The 17,647-nt window shown below is 46.6% G+C and overlaps 1 protein-coding gene across 1 annotated transcript in view; it reads right to left on the bottom strand.

The window, feature by feature from the left end:
• Positions 1 to 17,647, bottom strand: part of LOC121278118 (dynein heavy chain 8, axonemal-like) — a 2,067,071-nt gene that overhangs the window by 1,367,932 nt on the left and 681,492 nt on the right. The window contains 2 exon segments of the mRNA XM_041188205.1: positions 5,272 to 5,413; positions 8,414 to 8,530. Coding sequence (XP_041044139.1) covers positions 5,272 to 5,413; positions 8,414 to 8,530 — 259 coding nt within the window.

Here is a 17,647-nt window from a genome sequence, read left to right as displayed (position 1 = left end):
GATACAATCCAGCATAAAAGGATTTGCTGATCCTCACAATGTCAGACTGCGATGACTTTACTGAGCCGTCTTATTCCTTCAGGCTGCTGATCACAGAGCTCTCTCTGTGTACCCTTGGGAAGAAGAAACGTAAGCATGTCTCATCCTGCTCCACGGAGCGGACTCTGGACCAGAAGTTGATCTTGGAGGCCTTGGAGGCAAAGAGCAAGTCTTGCTGGCTCTTCACCTCTTGGAGTTCCTCCATGACATTGACCCCCATTGACTGCAGCTGGAGCAGGTTCTGCATGTTTTTCTGGAGTTGGGACATTTCCCTCTGTTCCTTTCTAGCTTTCCGGATGCGCCTTTGAGGATGAAAAACTTCTTGATGTTTTCAATGATCACTTTCCAGCAGTGTGTCAGGGATTCAAAGGGGGGGTTTCATGGTTCTCCAACCTTTGTAGTCCCTCTTGAGCTCCTCAATGTTCTCTGGGGTCAGCAGTTGCACGTTCAGCTTCCGTGCCCCCCTGCCAACTCTCTGGCCTTCCTGTAAGTGACAGTCAGCCAGCAGCAGGTAGTGGTCAGAGAAGAACACCAGCTTGATGTCAGTGGATCTGACTGTGAACACATGGAACACAAACAGGAAGTCTATCCTGGAACGTATGGATCCATCTGGCCACGACCAGGTGTATCTATGCTGTTCACCATCTGCATGATTGCTGAAGACATTGTACAGCTTGGCATCCTAAACAAAAACAAAAATACTTGGAAAAACTAAGCAGGTCTGGCAGCATCTGCAGATTAACACAGTTAACGTATTGAGTCGGAATGACCCTTCCACAGAACTAAGTAAAAATAGAAGAGAGGTGAAATATAAGCTGGTTTAAGGGGGGTGGGGTGGGACAAGTAGAGCTGGATAAAGGGCCAGAGACAGGTGGGATAACCAAAAGATGTCACAGACAAAAGGACAAAGAGGTGTTGAAGGTGGTTATATTATCTAAGAAATGTGCTGTAAAGTGCCTAGTCGGAAGATGAGGTGCTGTTCCTCCAGTTTACAGCCTTCCGGACTGAATATCGAATTCAACAACTTTAGATCTTGAACTCCCTCCTCCATTCCCACCCCCTTTCTGTTTCTTCCCCCTCCCTTTTGTTTTTTCCAATAATTTATATAGATTTTTCTTTTCCCACCTATTTCCATTATTTTTAAATCTATACCCTTTATGCCCTTTTAGTCTTATTTCACCCCACCCCCACTAGAGCTGTACCTTGCGTGTCCTGCCATCCATTCTTAATTAGCACATTCTTTTAGATAATATCACCACCTTCAACACCTCTTTGTTCTTTTGTCTGTAACATCTTTGATTATCTGCTCCTATCACTGCTTGCTTGTCCCTACAACCACCCCCTCACTTCTCTCCCCCCACCTTAAACCAGCTTATATTTCACCCCTCTCCTATATTTACTTAGTTCTGTTGAAGGGTCATGAGGACTCGAAACGTCAACTTTGTTCTTCTCCGCCAATGCTGCCAGACCTGCTGAGTTTTTCCAGGTAATTCTGTTTTTGTTTTGGATTTCCAGCATCCGCAGTTTTTTGTTTTTAACATCCTGGTGAATCTCCTCTGCACCACATCCAGTACAATCACATCCTTCCAAAATGTGGAGACTAGAACTGCACACAGTACTCCAGCTGTGGCCTCACCAAGGTTCTATACAAATCCAACATGACCTCCCTACTTTTGTAATCTATGCCTCGATTGATAAAGGCAAGTGTCCCATATGCCTTTTTCACCACCCGACTAACATGCCGCTCTACCTTCAGAGATCTATGGACACACACGCCAAGGTCCCTTTGTTCCTCAGAACTTCCTAGTGTCATGCCGTTCAATGAATACTTCTTTGTCAATTTACTCCTTCCAAAGTGTATCACCTCACGCTTTTCAGGGTTAAATTCCATCTGCCACTTATCTGCCCATTTGACTATGCGGTCTATATCTTCCTGTAGTCCAAGACACTCAACCTCACTGTTAACCACCCGGTCAATCTTTGTGTCATTCACAAACTTACTAACCCTACCCCCCAGGGAGGGGAACTTCCAGGTGGTGGATGTTCTCATCTATCTGCTCCCTCATTCTTCTAGATGATAGTGATTGTGGGTTTGGAAAGTACTGTCTAAGGAGGCTTGGTGAATTCCTGTAGTGCATCTTGTAGATTGTACACACTGTGCATCGGTGATGGAGGGAGTGAATGTTTGTGGATGTGGTGCCAAACAAGCAGGATGCTTTGTCCTGGACAGTGTCAAACTTCTTGAGTGTGTGGGAGCTGCTTTCATCCAGGCAAGTTGGGAATATCGCAAAGCACTCCTGACTTGTGCCTTGTAGATGCTAAACAGGCTTTGGGGAGTCAGGAATTGAGTTACTCGTTGCAGGATTCCTAACCTCTGGCCTGCTCTTGTAGCCACAGTATTTTTATGGCTAGTCCAGTTCAGTTTCTGGTAACCCCCAGGATGTTGATGGTGGTGGATTCAGTGATGGTAATGCCATTGAATGTCAAGGGGCGAAGGTTAGATTCTCTCTTGTTTGAGATGGTCATTGCCTGGCACTTGTCCAGCGTGAATGTACTTGCCACTTCTCAGCCCAAGCCTGGATATCGTCCAGGTCTTGCTGCATTTCAACATGGACTGCTTCAGTATCTGAGGAGTCGTAAATGGTGCTGAACATTATGCAATCATCAGCAAACATTCCCACTTCTGACCTTATGATGGAAGGAAGGTCATTGATGAAGCAGCTGAAAATGGTTGGGCCGAGGGCACTACCCTGAGGGACACCTGCAGTGATGTCCTGGAGCTGAGATGATTGACTTCCAACAACCACAACCATCTTCCTTTGTGCAAGGTATGACTCCAACCAGTGGAGAGTTTTCCCCCTGATTCCCATTGACTCCAGTTTTGCTAGGGCTCCTTGATGCCACATTCAGTCAATTGCGGCCTTGACATCAAGGGCAGTCACTCTCACCTCACCTCTGGAGTACAATTCTTTTGTCCATGCTTGAACCAAGGCTGTCATGAGGTCAGGAGCTGCGTGGCCTTGGTGGAACCCAAACTGGCTGTCGATGAGCAGGTTATTGCTAAGCAAATGCCACTTGATAGCACTGTTGATGACCCCTTCAATTACTTTGCTGATAATTATGAATAGGCTGATGGGGCAGTAATTGGCTGCATTGGATTTGTCCTGCATTTTGTGTACAGGACATACCTGGGCAATTTTCCACATAGCCGGGTAGGCACCAGTGTTGTAGCTGTACTGGAACAGCTTGGCATGTGCACAGCAAGTTCTGGAGCACAAGTCTTCAGTGCTATTGCTGGAGAATTGCCAGGGCCCATAGCCTTTGCACTATCCTGCCTCCAGCCGTTTCTTGGGGCAGGATTTGTCCCTCATTGGGCGAGCACTGCGGGCGGGCCCAGGAGTGGCACCAAAACCAACCACCGTCCACAAACAGGCCCTGACTGCAATTTCACACTGGCTGGGCACGTTGAAATCTCAGCGCTGCCTGAGTGGTTGAGAGAGGAGGGAGAACATGGAAGTCAACGCATGTGCACAGGTCTGCTCACTGAAAGCTCCCAGAAGTCACAGAGCTGCCTCAGGGAGCTGAAGATATTGAACTTTACAAATAAAGATGGTAAAATTTAGGAAAACATGTCCATGCTCATGTGACTCTGTCCTATTCGGAATTGATGTTGAGGATTCCCAGGACAACTCCCTCCCAACCGTATGCCACTGTGCCGTCACCTCTGCTGCGTCTGTCCTGCCGGTGGGACAAGACATACCCAGGGATGGTGATGGTGATGTTTGTGACATTATTTGTAAGGTATGATTCCATGAGGATGACTATGTCAGGCTGTTACTTGATTAGTCTGTGAGACAGCTCTCCCAATTTTGCCACTAGCCCCAGAGGACTTTGCAGGGTCGGCAGGGCTGAGTTTGCCGTTGTCATTTCCGGCTGTCCATCCGGTTTAATTCCTTTTTTGAGACTTTGTATGACTCTGTACAACTGAGTGGCTTGCTAGGCCATTTTAGAAGGTACTTAAGAGTCAACCACATTTCTGTGGGTCTGGAGTCGCATGTAGGCCAGACCAGGTAAGGATGGCAGATTTCCTTCCCTAATGGACATTATTGAACCAGATGGGTTTTTACAACAATTGACAATGGTTTCATGGTCATCATTAGACTTTTAATTTCAGATTTTTATTGAGTACAAATTCCACCATCTGCCACGATGGGATTCAAACCCAGGTCCCTAGAGCATTACCCTGGGTCTCTGGATTTTTAGACAATACCACTAGGCCACCACCTCCCCCTAAGAGACATTGTTTTTGCTCGACAAGGAATCTAAAATACAGGGCCACAGACACATGATAAGAGAACTTAGATGAGGAGAAATTACTTCACTCAAAGTGTTGTGAATCTTTGGCATTCTCTACCCCAGAATATTGCTGATGCTCCATTGTTAAATACATTTAAGGCTGAGATAGACAGATTTTTGGTCTCTCAGGGAATCAAGGGGTTTGGGGAATGGGCAAGAAAGTGGAGTTGAAGGCCTCGATCAGCCATGATCAAATTGAATGTGCGAGCAGGCTCAATGGGCCATATAGTCTACTCCTGCTTCTATTTCTTACGTTCTTGTGTTCTACTTCAGTATTGCCCTTGAACAATCACTAATCTACAGAAAATATCTTCTAAAAACTCCAGGGAAAGACAAAAGCCAAAATAACCAAATCGCTAAATGTTACAGGTGTACCTGGAGAACAAATGCTTAATACTTTATACTCATTCGCCTAACCTGGCTCATCACACACTTAGCTGCTGGATATTTAACTACATGCTACTTGCACATTGTGTCCTATTACCCTCTGAATTACCAGTCCCCAATGACATAGCTCTTTCACACCCTTTTTGTTCTGATGCACTAGCAAACCAATGTTGCCAATTCATTCTAACTTTTTCTATTCACTGTGATTCTCTTCAAAACATTCAATATAGTCAAACTCTCCTAATTCCTTTGACTTTCCTCAGAAAGACTTGTTTATATCATGCCTTTCATGACCTCAGGGTGTCCCAAATGCTTTATAGTCAATTAAGTGCCTACAAGGTGTAATCACTGTTGTAATGGGAAACATAGTAGTCAATTTTCACACAGTAATAATAATTGTGGCCACCTCAGTTTGAAATACTTAGAAAACTTGGTAATCTATGGAATGTTATTAATTATTCGTGTCTTTGAAACAGCAAGTTCACTTACCTGATGCATCATCAGGTTTTGTGATTTCACTCATTAATGCCTGGTCAGAGATTTCCACAAATATTTCCACTAGTTGGTCCACAGTTTTTTCAATATATCTGCCTTTTGGAGCTAAAATCTCTGCCCATTCTTCACAGCAAGCCTGTAGAACACATAAGCACATTATGTGTAAACCTAATAATACAATTAAAACACTACAGCCCCATAAATAAAGTCAGCAATACGTCTCCAATCCTTAAAAAATAGCGCCATAAGGCTAGAAATTGTCAGATCTTAATGAACAAACACCCTTTCCGGTAAAGGAAAAAGATTCACTGGCTGGAAATCAATTTGTGATTTCCTGTGGTTGTGAATGTTAATTGCATATTAATTGTGTTTAAGTATGTGCAGGTAAGAAGGTTCACTCGACTGATAACATGCAATGGGGGCTTGGACAGGTTGGGCCTGTATCCATTGAAGTTTAGAAGATTGAGAGCTGATCATATTGAAACTATAAGTTCCTGAGGGGACCTGAAAGGGTGGATGCTGAAAGGGTATTTCCCTTTGTGGGAGAGACTAGACCTAGGGGACACTGTTTAAAAATAAGGGGTCTCCCATTTAAAACAAAAATAAAAATACCTGGAAAAACTCAGCAGATCTGGCAGCATCTGCGGAGAGGAACACAGTTAACATTTCGAATCCGTATGACTCTTCAACAGAACTAAGTAAAAATACAAGAGAGGTGAAATATAAGCTAGTTTGGGGGGGATGGGGGTGGGGGTGGGGGGTGGTGGTGGGACAAGTACCTCATTTAAGATGGAGATGAGAAGAAATTCTTTCTCTCAGAGGGTCTTGAATCTCTTCTCCAGAGAGAGGTGGAGGCAGAGTCAATGAATAATCTCAAAGCAGAAGTAATTGGATTTTTGATGAACAAGGAAGTCAAAGCTTATCGGGGGTAGGTGGAATGTGGCCACAGTATCAGCCATGGTTTTGAGTGGCAGAGCAGGCTCAAGGGGCCAAATAGTCTACTCCTGCTCTTTATGTATGTTTGTATGGTCAACAACTGGTGATTCAATTGAATCCCTACAAATAGACACAGACTGAAACTGCACTTTCTGCTCCAGATTCATTCATGTGTGTGATGTGGAGATTTTGGTTTCGGTTAACTAAATGTTTTCAGTAGAGTTTGTGTTCTTGTGGGAGCCCTCTGATTGGCCTCATTTAGTCCTTCGCCGTCGGAACATGTACAGGTGGCTCTGGTTTTCATGCCTGGGAAAGATGAAGAAGAGATGACTGCAGCAAAGATGGGCTCAAAAAGTGAATTGCGTATTATTACTAAATCATTGCATCGTTAGAGAGTTGAACGTCTCTCTGGCATCCAAAGCCATATGTGCACCACCTTCTGCAGTTGGTTGGCATGACTCACCATCTTCATAATCAGACTCCTCCTCAGATTCCTCATTTTCAGATGATGCAGCTTGCTCTATTACATCCTCTACTATCAGGCCCCCCCCACCCCCTCTCTGGAGCTCTAGGTTGAGCAACATGCAGCAGATCATGACAATGAATGGCTACCCCAAGAGAATATTGCAGTTCAAAACCTGAATGGTTCAGACATTGAAATCTCAGTTTTATCAGGCTAATGGTGAGCCTTGTCTCCCTGAAGCCAACCATCCAAAGGTTTTGGTGGGCAGAACATCCCTGGTACCTGGGAGTGCCTAAGTATGTAAGAATCGTGACTGCTTACAAGAACGCAAGAAAACAAAAAATAGGAGCAGGGGTAGACCATATGGGCTGTCGAGCCTGCTCCACCATTCAATATGATCATGGTTGATCTTGGGCTTCAACTCCATTTTCCTACCCACTCCGTATGTCCCTTGATTTTCTGAGAGACCAAAAATCTGTCTTTCCCAGCCTTAAATGTGTTTAACGATGGCCCATCCACAACCCACTGGGGCAGGGAATTCCAAAGGTTCACAACCCTTTAAGTTAAGTACTTTGTCCTCATCTTAGCCATATTAGATTCCAGCATTTTCCCAACGAGTGATGTAAGGCTACCTGGCCTGCACTGTTTTCTCTCTCGCTCCTTTATTGAAAAGTGGTGTAACATTTGTCAAATTCCAATCTAGTGGGACCGTTCCTGAATCTAAGGAATTTTGGAAAATCGTAGCCGGCACATCCACTATCTCTGCAGCTATCTCTTTTAGAAACCTAGGGTGTAGGCTATCAGGCCCAAAGGATTTGTTGGATTTCAGTCCCTCAAATTTCACCAATACTTTTTCTCTGCTTGTATTAATTTCCTCGCACTTTTTAGCCCCTAGGTTACCACCTGCTTCTCCCAGTATACCGTGTACACACCTGCATGATCCTCTGCTTATGGTCATAAACAAGCTGGACATTGATTGAATGGAACCCTTTTTAGTTCACAAAGGTCCCTGGCTGGCCCATTGGTGCTTTGTTTGCCATATTGGTGTAATCTATGATTCTTTGCAATTTGGGAATCAGCAATGGCTCTCTTGGCTTGACTGGTGTTGTTTGTGCTGAACGATATGAAGTCATGGGTGCATCTGAAGGTTGCATCTGTGACAACGTTGACATAAGGACAGGCTACTGGATGCATGGACCTGCTGGTGCCTGGAAGGACCCAGATGCAAAAATGTCAAGGCCACTGTAATCCTCAAAGCCACAGCATGGGCTCATCACCAAAACATTTCAAAACTGTCTCTCCAGCCAACATGTCACAGGGATTCTGTCTCCCTGGAGCAGTCTTCTAAGGAATCAGTGCTCTGGCATTTGCATGTATGTCATCCATACCCTGTAGACCCTGTTGGCAGGATAGTGACTTTGCCTACCTTTGCCTGCCTGCTACAGACTCTCCTCTTCAGGCCCTTCCACAGCAGCAGGTTCTCACCTTGCTGGACCACAGGGCATACCTGTCCTTGGCCAGCTGCCCTCCTCTTCCTCCTTTCCTCCTCACTGGAGGAGGAGGCTCCTCCAGGGTGGATTATGCCCATGGGGGACAATGATCTCTAGGTTCAATACTGGAGTCTACAATCTTGTCAGCCCTGTCTGTAGCACCCCTCTCCTGCCAATATCTCCTACAGCAGCATGAAGAAGATGAACTAATGTACTGAAAGCACTGGGTACTGGGAAACTCTCACACCTTCACCAGCAGGCTCTTCTGCTGAATAGCCATAGTCCCGCTTGCAGCCTTTCCTTCCACCCTTGCACTGACATGTTGTACTTTGCAAAACTCAATCTGAATGTTTTTCACGTGCGCCTCGGGAAAAATGATATGGACAACATAAAATATGTTCTTTTGGCTTGTTAACAAGATGAATTCGCTTTCAATTTGTTTTTTAAAAATGGTGGGTGGATTGCTGACCTCGGCACCCATCTGATTTCTACACTATTGGAGACCAGCATGATGGTGTTGGGTCGGAGATCTGACATTATCACACCGCAAGTGTTGTGACAAAAGGTCATTTTGAGCTGAAACGTTAGTAAAATCATACCAAGCTTGGAGATGCGGCAAACAGTGAGGATGATACAAATCGACTGAAACAGACTATGGATATGTTAGTAGATTGGGCAGACAAGTGGCAGACAGAAACTTATACAGAGAAGTGTGAAGTGATGCATTTTGATAGAAGGAATGGGAAGACGTAATATAGACTCATTGGCACAGTTCTAAAGAATGTGTAGGGACAGAAGGACCTCGGGGTTCACATAAATAAATCTTTGAAATCCTGAGATGAATGTGTTCATTCCAGAACAAAAACAAAGACAAAATTTGGATTTCCAGCATCCGTAGTTTTTTTGCTTTTATCTTAGTGTTCATTCCAGAGTTGTTAGATAATACTCACACTTCAACACCAGGTGGAACAGATTGGTTGACATGCTACATTGATTCACTCAGTAGTGAGGAACAACATAAGGTTAAGAAATATAAATACACTATATTTAATTTAGTTTTGGTGGTGACAGTGCATTGAGGTCATCTAAGAGACTTGTAATTCTATGTAAAGTAGCTGAATTAAGCAATTTTTAGAAGTATTGATGTTTTTCTAGTGAGATATCTATGTTGTTGAGTAAACCTTCTTTGAAAAAAGGGACAACTGAAACTTGATATGGAGCGTGATTAAGCAATTATTTTTGGAAAGTTAGTTTACCCAGTCAGGATATTATTGTATCTCCTAAACAAAAGCTGATATTTCTCATCAGAGTGCTCGACAAATATTAATGACATTAGGTAAAAAGAATCATAGACGAAAAGCAAATGGTCACTCCACTTGTCAAAGATTAAAAACCCTGCTAAAGGATATAGGTGTGTTTGATTGATTTTTGGCTTTTTAACAAGATGAATTGGCATTCAACTAGTTTTTAAAAAATGGTGGATGGGTTGCTGATCTCAGCACCCGTCAGATTTCCGCACTATTGGAGACCAGCATGATGGTGTTGGGTCAGTGATCTGACATTATTACGCCAGATTTTTCAGAACTCTGGCTGGTGGGGGGGGGAGGGGGAATGGGGGACTAAGACTTCACATCGTGTATTAGAGAGAGAAATATGTTGATCGTTATTCTAAAATTTAAAAAACTGAACAAAGACCTTTAAAATGACTGAAACTGTGTATGTCTGGGGTCCCGGAAACAAAAGAAGCCACTTGGCAGTTCTAGGAAAACCCACACCTTGTTATCTCTGAGCAGTCACTAATGACTCAATGCTGACTGTACAGCCCAACTTCGAAGAGAGCTATACAAAGGCCACCTCCAGGCTGGCCAGAAGGAGATGGATCATCTGCTAAGACAAAGGCCCCGCAATCTTCCTTTCAATTCCTAATAGCTGAGATATTTAACAGTCATTGGAATCCAGATGATAGGTACACATTCTTTGTCAAAGATGATAGAGTTGGGAGTCATGTGACATGGGTCTCTGGCTTGTGGAATGAGTAATCTTTCCTTATTGAACTGAAAAGCTTAGTCTGCTGTTTAATATCTGACAGCAAGCCATGCTGAAGGAGCTCTGGCCCAGATTGGACACCCAGCCCCATCTACCCTGCTTCTGCTGGAAGTCTGTACAATTGCCTACAAGACTGATTCATCTCTGCATGCCCATCTCATTGCACAAAGTCAACATCAGCATCAATTTTCAGCTCATCGACCTTTGTGAAGAAATATCTCATTGACTTTGATTCTGGACTCTGGAACCTACATGAAACAATGGGCCATAACTACTGAGCGCCCCAACATCATATTTGGGATGGGGCATGGGTAGCCCAAAAATGTGCTGGGCAATCCCCTTCAGAAGTTCACCGGTAAGGTTTGCACGGCAATTGCAATTTTTCAGCAAATGGTGGGGGGGGGGGGGGGTGGGGGTTGGTGGGGGGTGCGGTATGGGAGGAGAAAGTGGCATAGTGGTAATGTCACTGGACTAGCAATGTAGAGACCCAGGTGACTTCTCTTGGAAGACACCCAGAGAATCCCACCATGGCAGCTGGTGGAATTTGAATTCAATTAATAAAATCTGGAATTGAAAACTAGACTCAGTAATGGTGACCATGAAACCATAATCAAAGTTGTAAAAACCAATTTGGTTCACTAATATCTTCAGGGAAGGAATACTCCCATCCTTATCTGTTCTGGCCGACATGTGACTCCAGATCCACAGTAATGTGGTTCACTCTTAAATGCCATCTGAAATGGCCTAGCAAGCCACTCAGTTCAAGGGAAATTAGGGATGGGCATCAAATGCTGGCCTTGCCAGTGATGCCCACATTCCATGAAGGAATAAAGAAAAATAAATGCCCAGAAGTGCAAACTTCCACTGGGCAACAGGCCTGCGCTGGGGACCATTCTAAAATGTGTTTAAATCACAAAATTCAAGTGGTTCTGACTGGGTTACTGCAACAGTTACCCAGAAAAAGTTTGAAAGATTAAAACCACTCCTAACATCTGGGTAACAATTGCACATACCCAGAACAACCCACCTATAGGACTCCACCCACACACCTGACTCTGACCCCACCCCTCCCCAGGGGAATTACAACACCCCACCCCCCCCCCAATTCCCTGATTACCACCCCCTCAAGATTCCCCCCGCCCCACGTCGGCTCTTCACACTGCCCCATCCTGAGACACAACACCCTCCCCACCAACTCCACTCCCAGCCCACGGCCCAGGCCAATCCAACCTGAGGCCCTACCCCACCCCACTTCACAAGGTCTGACACCCTCCTCCCCAACACCCCCAGGCCCAACTGAACTCAACCAGACCAGAGGGCTGACCCACACCCTCTCCTCTCCTCTGCCGAGGCCCGACACCCTCCACCCCGAACCCTCCAGGCCTAACTTGGCCTGAGGCCTGACCTGCAATCCCCTGCACTGAGGCCCGACCCCCTCTAACCTCCAAAGACCCCACCAACCTTCCCACACACCCCTCCAACCTCCGAGTTCTGACCCCCGGACCTGTGATTCTCCCCAACGACCAATTGTCAAGAAGGTAGAATAATTTTCATAATGTTATTGGAATCTATTGTAAAGTAGAGTAATAGTGGCGTCTGTGTCCATGCCTGTCTGTGTCTAAGTGCGTGTGACTTAATTGAATTAAAGGCAGCCGGTCTGAAAGCTTTGACATAAAAGATAAGCTAGGTTTGAAATGTTAAGTAGGTAAACATAGGTTTGCATTTTTAAATAAACCAGACTAGATTGATTTCAAAGGAGGGGTGAAATGTTTCAGCTAGCCAGGAGAAGTTAAGAAACAGTGTATTTATTTTTCCCAAAGATTATTGGTAAGATTGGTACTATGAGAGATTTTTAGTATCAGAAAGGGTAAAGTCCAAAAACCTAGTGAAACAACGGGAATTTGCATTCAAAAGGGAAAATTTGTATAAAGGACCGAAGGTTGTGTGTAAGGATAGGAATTCTAAGATTTAAAACAAGTGTGGAAAAGCCTCCAGCACCAACGCCTCAAGCTGCTGTCTACAAAGAACTGAAGTTAAGACAACTCACTTTGAATTGGATTGTTCAGGGTATCATGTTTCTTTACCCGAGTCTTTTAAAGTCTATGTGTCTTACTGTTGCCTTAACGAAAGTGTAACTGGCAGTTGGATTAACTAGGCGATTTCATAGTAGTAATTTGTAGATCGATGTGTGTACGTAAAATAATTTTTGCTATTAATAAAGGTTTAATTTAGTATTGTAAGAAACCTATAAGGTTTGGTGGTCTTAGTACTACTGAATTCTATGCATGCATCTCAAAATTTATACAGATTGCAAAACAGTTGCAGCAGTTGCTTCAAGTTTCCCTTTGGGATTTGAGCAGCTCAGCATTTACCATCGGCTGTGCCATAGCACCGATTCTCCCGATGTCTGACCCCCCCAATCTTCCCACACCTGCCCTCCCCAACCTTCCCACGCCTGCCCCCCCCCAACCTTTCATCGGCCCTGAAATCCAATCCGCTCTGACACCGTCCCGACCTCTGATCCCCCCACCCTCCAAATCCTATCCACTCACCTTAGACACTTACCTTCTCCCTAGCCTGTCAAGGACCTTTAAACTTCAGTGGACCTTTAAACTTACCTGGTTTACAGCAGCTAGTGCTGTAAAAAGGAGGCCATGACCTCCTTCCCTTCGGCTCAGCTGCACATTGACTGTAGGCCCTAGGAATGCCGTGCATAGCCTGGGATTCGCCCGGCCTGAGTTGGATGGTCGGTCGAGACAGGCTGGGAAATAAAAAATTCAGTTAAGAAACTGAGCACAGAATGGTAATCTGATGCTGATTGCCATTCCAAGGAAGTTCAGACAAATATTTTTTTTTTCTGTGGTCTCTGTACTTAAAATCTTTCCTAATTCTATCCCGCTCTTTATTATCTGAATAGAAGGGGAGCCTAGTGAACCCTCTTTTCATGTTTTGAGCGCGTGCAAATAAACTAATGCTTTTGAGTTCATCCTATCTCGAGTTTGCTGTGGAGCTATTGAAAGAAAATTGGATCGCACCAAAACCAAGAGGTTGGGAAATACATCACTGCTTATAAAGAGGGAAAGCAATCAAAGTATCTTTCTGTTTATGGACCGGTGTTGAGAGGAGAAATTAGTGCTGCTTAAGTTAACTCTTCTCCCGTCCATAACATTGATGAAAAGTTGATTATCATCCTGCCATCTGTGAGAGATGATGAAGTGCAGCCTTAGAACTTTGGTGAGATCAAGTGGGATCATCTACTGCACTTCTTTTGATGACTGAACTGGCCAATTCTAGAAAGGCAAAGTCTGCCACAAGTGCCACACATGGGGCAGAATTTTTTGTCCTGCAGTTGGACGTGCGCCCAACCCAATCGGGCATAAAATCGCATGAGATGACATCGGCAAGCATCCCGAGGTCATCGTGCACTCGCGCAATATTTTGCTTGGCGGACACACGCAAAAGTCAAAAGCATGCCTGCCAACGATTAAGAGGGCAATTAAGCCCATTAACGGTGCAATTGTCTCCAATTTTTTGTGGCCTGTCTAAACTTACGGTTGGCAGACAGGCGAAAGAGCCAGGCGGACGTTGCAATTTTCAACAAAATTCATCCAAGTCGGGGTGAAATCTCATTTATGAAATAAAATTAAAATAAATATCTATGGGCAGCATTTTTATTAGGCATATTTTCAGGTGTTTGATTGTGATGCATGGACATTTTTGGCAGCTTTGAAAACCTTTATTTAATCATTTGAAGGTCTGCAACTCCGAGGCAGCTGCCTGCCTTCAGGAATCTCTCTCACGGCGCTCACCCATGCTCACGGTGACACCATTGCCTGTCCTCTTTCCACCCCCCACCCTGGCAGCGTTGAGCTTTTCAGTGCGTGTTTCATGCTAGCTGGCCGTTAACTGGCCAGCCAGTGTGAAATTATGGCTGGGGACTGATCGCTGTCGGAGGTCCGTTTCCCAACCGGTCCCAGGCCCGCCGATCAAGCGCGCCCACCAAGGGTAAAATTCAGGCCATGAGGTTTTCCCTGGGCGTGGGATGATCTCTGCTGACCCTTTGAGTGCAGGCCTGGTACTGCTTTGGAACTTCTGAAATCATGGGCAGCATTTTCCCATTGGCATGCGGGGGCGGGCTCCACACGTCAGCGAGTAAAATGACACACGGTGACGTTGGGCGAGCATCCCGATGTCACCGCGCTCCATCGCGATATTTCGTTGGGCGGGTGCGTGATGATCTCCGCTGCGGCACTCGCCATTAGTTAATGGGCCACTTATGGCCTTTGCCTCACCAACTGACACCGAATTTTCAACACCCGTGTGATCGTCGGGTCGGCGCACGGGCGTAACGGGCAAGCGGGTAGGACACAGTTGTATAAATCTTATCCACAGGCAGGATATAAGGGCTCACTGGGGTCACGAATGTGCTCTCTGAAGTATTGATTTTTCAAAATTATTGAAACTGTGTGGTCTGCAATACCTCAAAATGCATACCAGCTGCTTTGTCTGGACTCTTAACCTTAAGGTCAGAATTCTGCAGTGAGGAATCTTTTCTGGGTCTGCAGGTTTCAGGAAGCCTTCCCTGAGCTGGGAATGGAAGCTGAACTGTCCACTGGAGGCACCTCCTCTGAGGAGGAAGGGAGGGCAAGAAGGGGGAGGAGGCCAGGAGCGCACATTCAGTTTCCAGGGGAACCACCTTTGGGAGGACAGATGCAGGCACAAGGGGCACAGGGCCAAGAGGTAGACCAAGGTGGAAGGGTCTGCAGAAGACAGTATTATCCTGCTGCCAGGGTATACAGGCGGGCGAAGCAGCTACCTCAATATATCTGAGGTGCAGTGCCGAAAGAGGCTCTGTCTCTCAAGGGAGACAGTCAACTATATCTGTCAGATGATTGGGCCTGAGATCTCTGCTAACTGTGTGGGTGGACACCCCATGCCAATGGCTCTAAAGGTCACAGCTGCCCTCAACCTCTATACCTCTGGCTCCTTCCAGGAGCCAATGGGTAATCTTTGCGGTGTCTCCTAATCATCTGTCCACACTTGTGTCAAGCAGGTTACAGACACTCTGTTCAGGCGTGCATTGACCTTCATCCACTACTGTTGGGATCAGGCAAGACAGACACAACGAGTCAGAGGCTTCGCGGCCATTGCTGGCTACCCCTTCATCCAGGGTGCAATAGACTGTACACGTGTGGCCATCAAGGCACCAGCAGGTGAACCCGGTGCCTTCGTCAACAGGAAGGGCTTCCACTCCATGAACGTGCAGATAGTGTGTGATCACAGGATGCAGATTTTACAAGTCTGTGCAAGGTACCCAGGCAGCTCCCACAACATCTACATCCTCAAATACTCCCAGGTGCCAGGGCTCTTCAGTGCTCCAGCCTGGCTTGATGGATGGCTGCTAGGTGACAAGGGCAATCCCCTCAGAAGGTGGCTCATGACGCCTCTCCGCCATCCAACAACAGAAGCTGAGCAGCGGTACAATAGGAGCCATGCCAACACAAGGGCTGTGGTGGAGAGAACCATCTCAAGATGCACTTCCGATGCCTGGACCGTTCAGGGGGCGCACTTCAGTACCCCTCAGATCATGTCTCAGTGATAGTGGTTGCATGCTGTGCTCTCCACAATCTTGCGCTGGAAAGGGGAGACGCAATGGATGATGAAGACTTCAAAGCAGTGGCTGCAGCTGCGCACGATGAGTCCAGCAGTGACTCCAAGGGTGAGCATGCACAGGGAAATGCTGAGGGGGTAAATGCTGACCCGGGCATACTGCAGAGAGGCAGGGACACCTGGGAGGCTTTAATCCAACAAACCTTTAGCTTGCACACTACAGATGGATCTCCAGGTCCATACTCGATACCTAAGTGCCAAATCTGCCAGGTTAGGAACAGTCACTAAGGGCCTTGTTAATAAAGCTGAATGTCCCACAAAGCACCCCTAACATTTTTGGAAACCATACACATGCAGAAGAAAAGAGGCACCCTCAGCCATGGTAACATGCCTGAATTTAATATCACAAGCAAAGAAACTTAAGCCAAAAAAAATGACAATGGTGTTCCAATTCAAAGCAAATAATAAAGACCTCATCTCGGGCCAACACAAAAGCACCAGTGATAAACTTGTGGTGTGCCTAGGGTGCCTTATGTTTACATTTCCAAGTGCTATGTCTTGGTGCTGCCCCATCGCTGGGAGTGGCATCTGAGACAGCCTGCTGACTCTGCTGTTCTGTTGGCCTCGATGACCTTGATGGTCATACTCTGGCCTGTGGAACCTGAGCTGGTTCCTCCTGGGAGGGATCGGCCAGTTCCAAAGCTGGCATCTCCCCAGTCGTCGCAGCCTCACCGGATGCTATGGTCACTGGGAGAGGGGTGGAGGAGCTGCTGCCCTCACCCAGAGCACCCTCAGAGGTGCCCGCAGAGACGACAGGCAGCTGCTGCGCCAACATGAGGTCGCTTTGGACCTCCCTGCTCACTGTGGATGGATGGGCATCGAGCTGGGCAAATTGGTGCTCAGACCATCTCCCACACAGACACTGACCAGCTGATGTCAATGCTGATGTGAGGGCTTGCTGGTCAGAGCGCATCCCAGGAAGCCCTTATGGGTCTCCTGGAGGACCCTCTCCATGAGAGTCGCCACTCTCTCCATGGAGGGCACATGGCACTTGGACATGTGGCTCATTGCTTCGGCAATAGTGCTTGTAGACTCCTCCACCACAGAGACCCAAGCCAAGCACAGCATAATGTATCTCCTCCAGATGCTCCCGCACACCCGGCTGCATTCCCTGCCCCTGCTGCATCGCGGACGACGCCAGAGGCACATCATCAGGCACCGACAGAGCTTGTGCCTCCCCTGCAGTTCTCTGACTGCTGGTGCCATGGGCACACTCTGTCTCTGCCAGCTCCTCCAGCGACTGTGTAGTACCCTCACCGCTGTGCTCTGGGACACTAGCCGATGTTCTAACTCCTACTGAGGTGCTAGTATCTGCGCTGGTGCCTGCCTGGCAGAGAGGGCGTTGACAGGGCCCTCAACCGTGTCCGGCCCATCTCCCACGCATCCGCCCTCACGCATTCTCCTCCCTCCCAGAAACATGATAGGGTCCCCCTTGTCCTCACCTATCACCCCACCAGCCTCCGCATTCAAAGGATCATCCTCCGCCATTTCCGCCAACTCCAGCATGATGCCACCACCAAACACATCTTCCCTTCACCCCCCCTATCGGCATTCCGTAGGGATCGTTCCCTCCGGGACACCCTGGTCCACTCCTCCATCACCCCCTACTCCTCAACCCGCTCCTATGGCACCACCCCATGCCCACGCAAAAGATGTAACTCCTGCCGCTTCACTTCCTCTCTCCTCACCGTCCAAGGGCCCAAACACTCCTTTCAAGTGAAGCAGCATTTCACTTGCATTTCCCCCAACTTAGTCTACTGCACTC

This window comes from Carcharodon carcharias, chromosome 5, assembly GCF_017639515.1.
Source record: "Carcharodon carcharias isolate sCarCar2 chromosome 5, sCarCar2.pri, whole genome shotgun sequence".
In the NCBI taxonomy this organism is placed as follows: domain Eukaryota; kingdom Metazoa; phylum Chordata; class Chondrichthyes; order Lamniformes; family Lamnidae; genus Carcharodon; species Carcharodon carcharias.
Note: the sequence above shows the minus strand (reverse complement) of the source record. Positions and strands in the feature narration are given on the sequence as shown.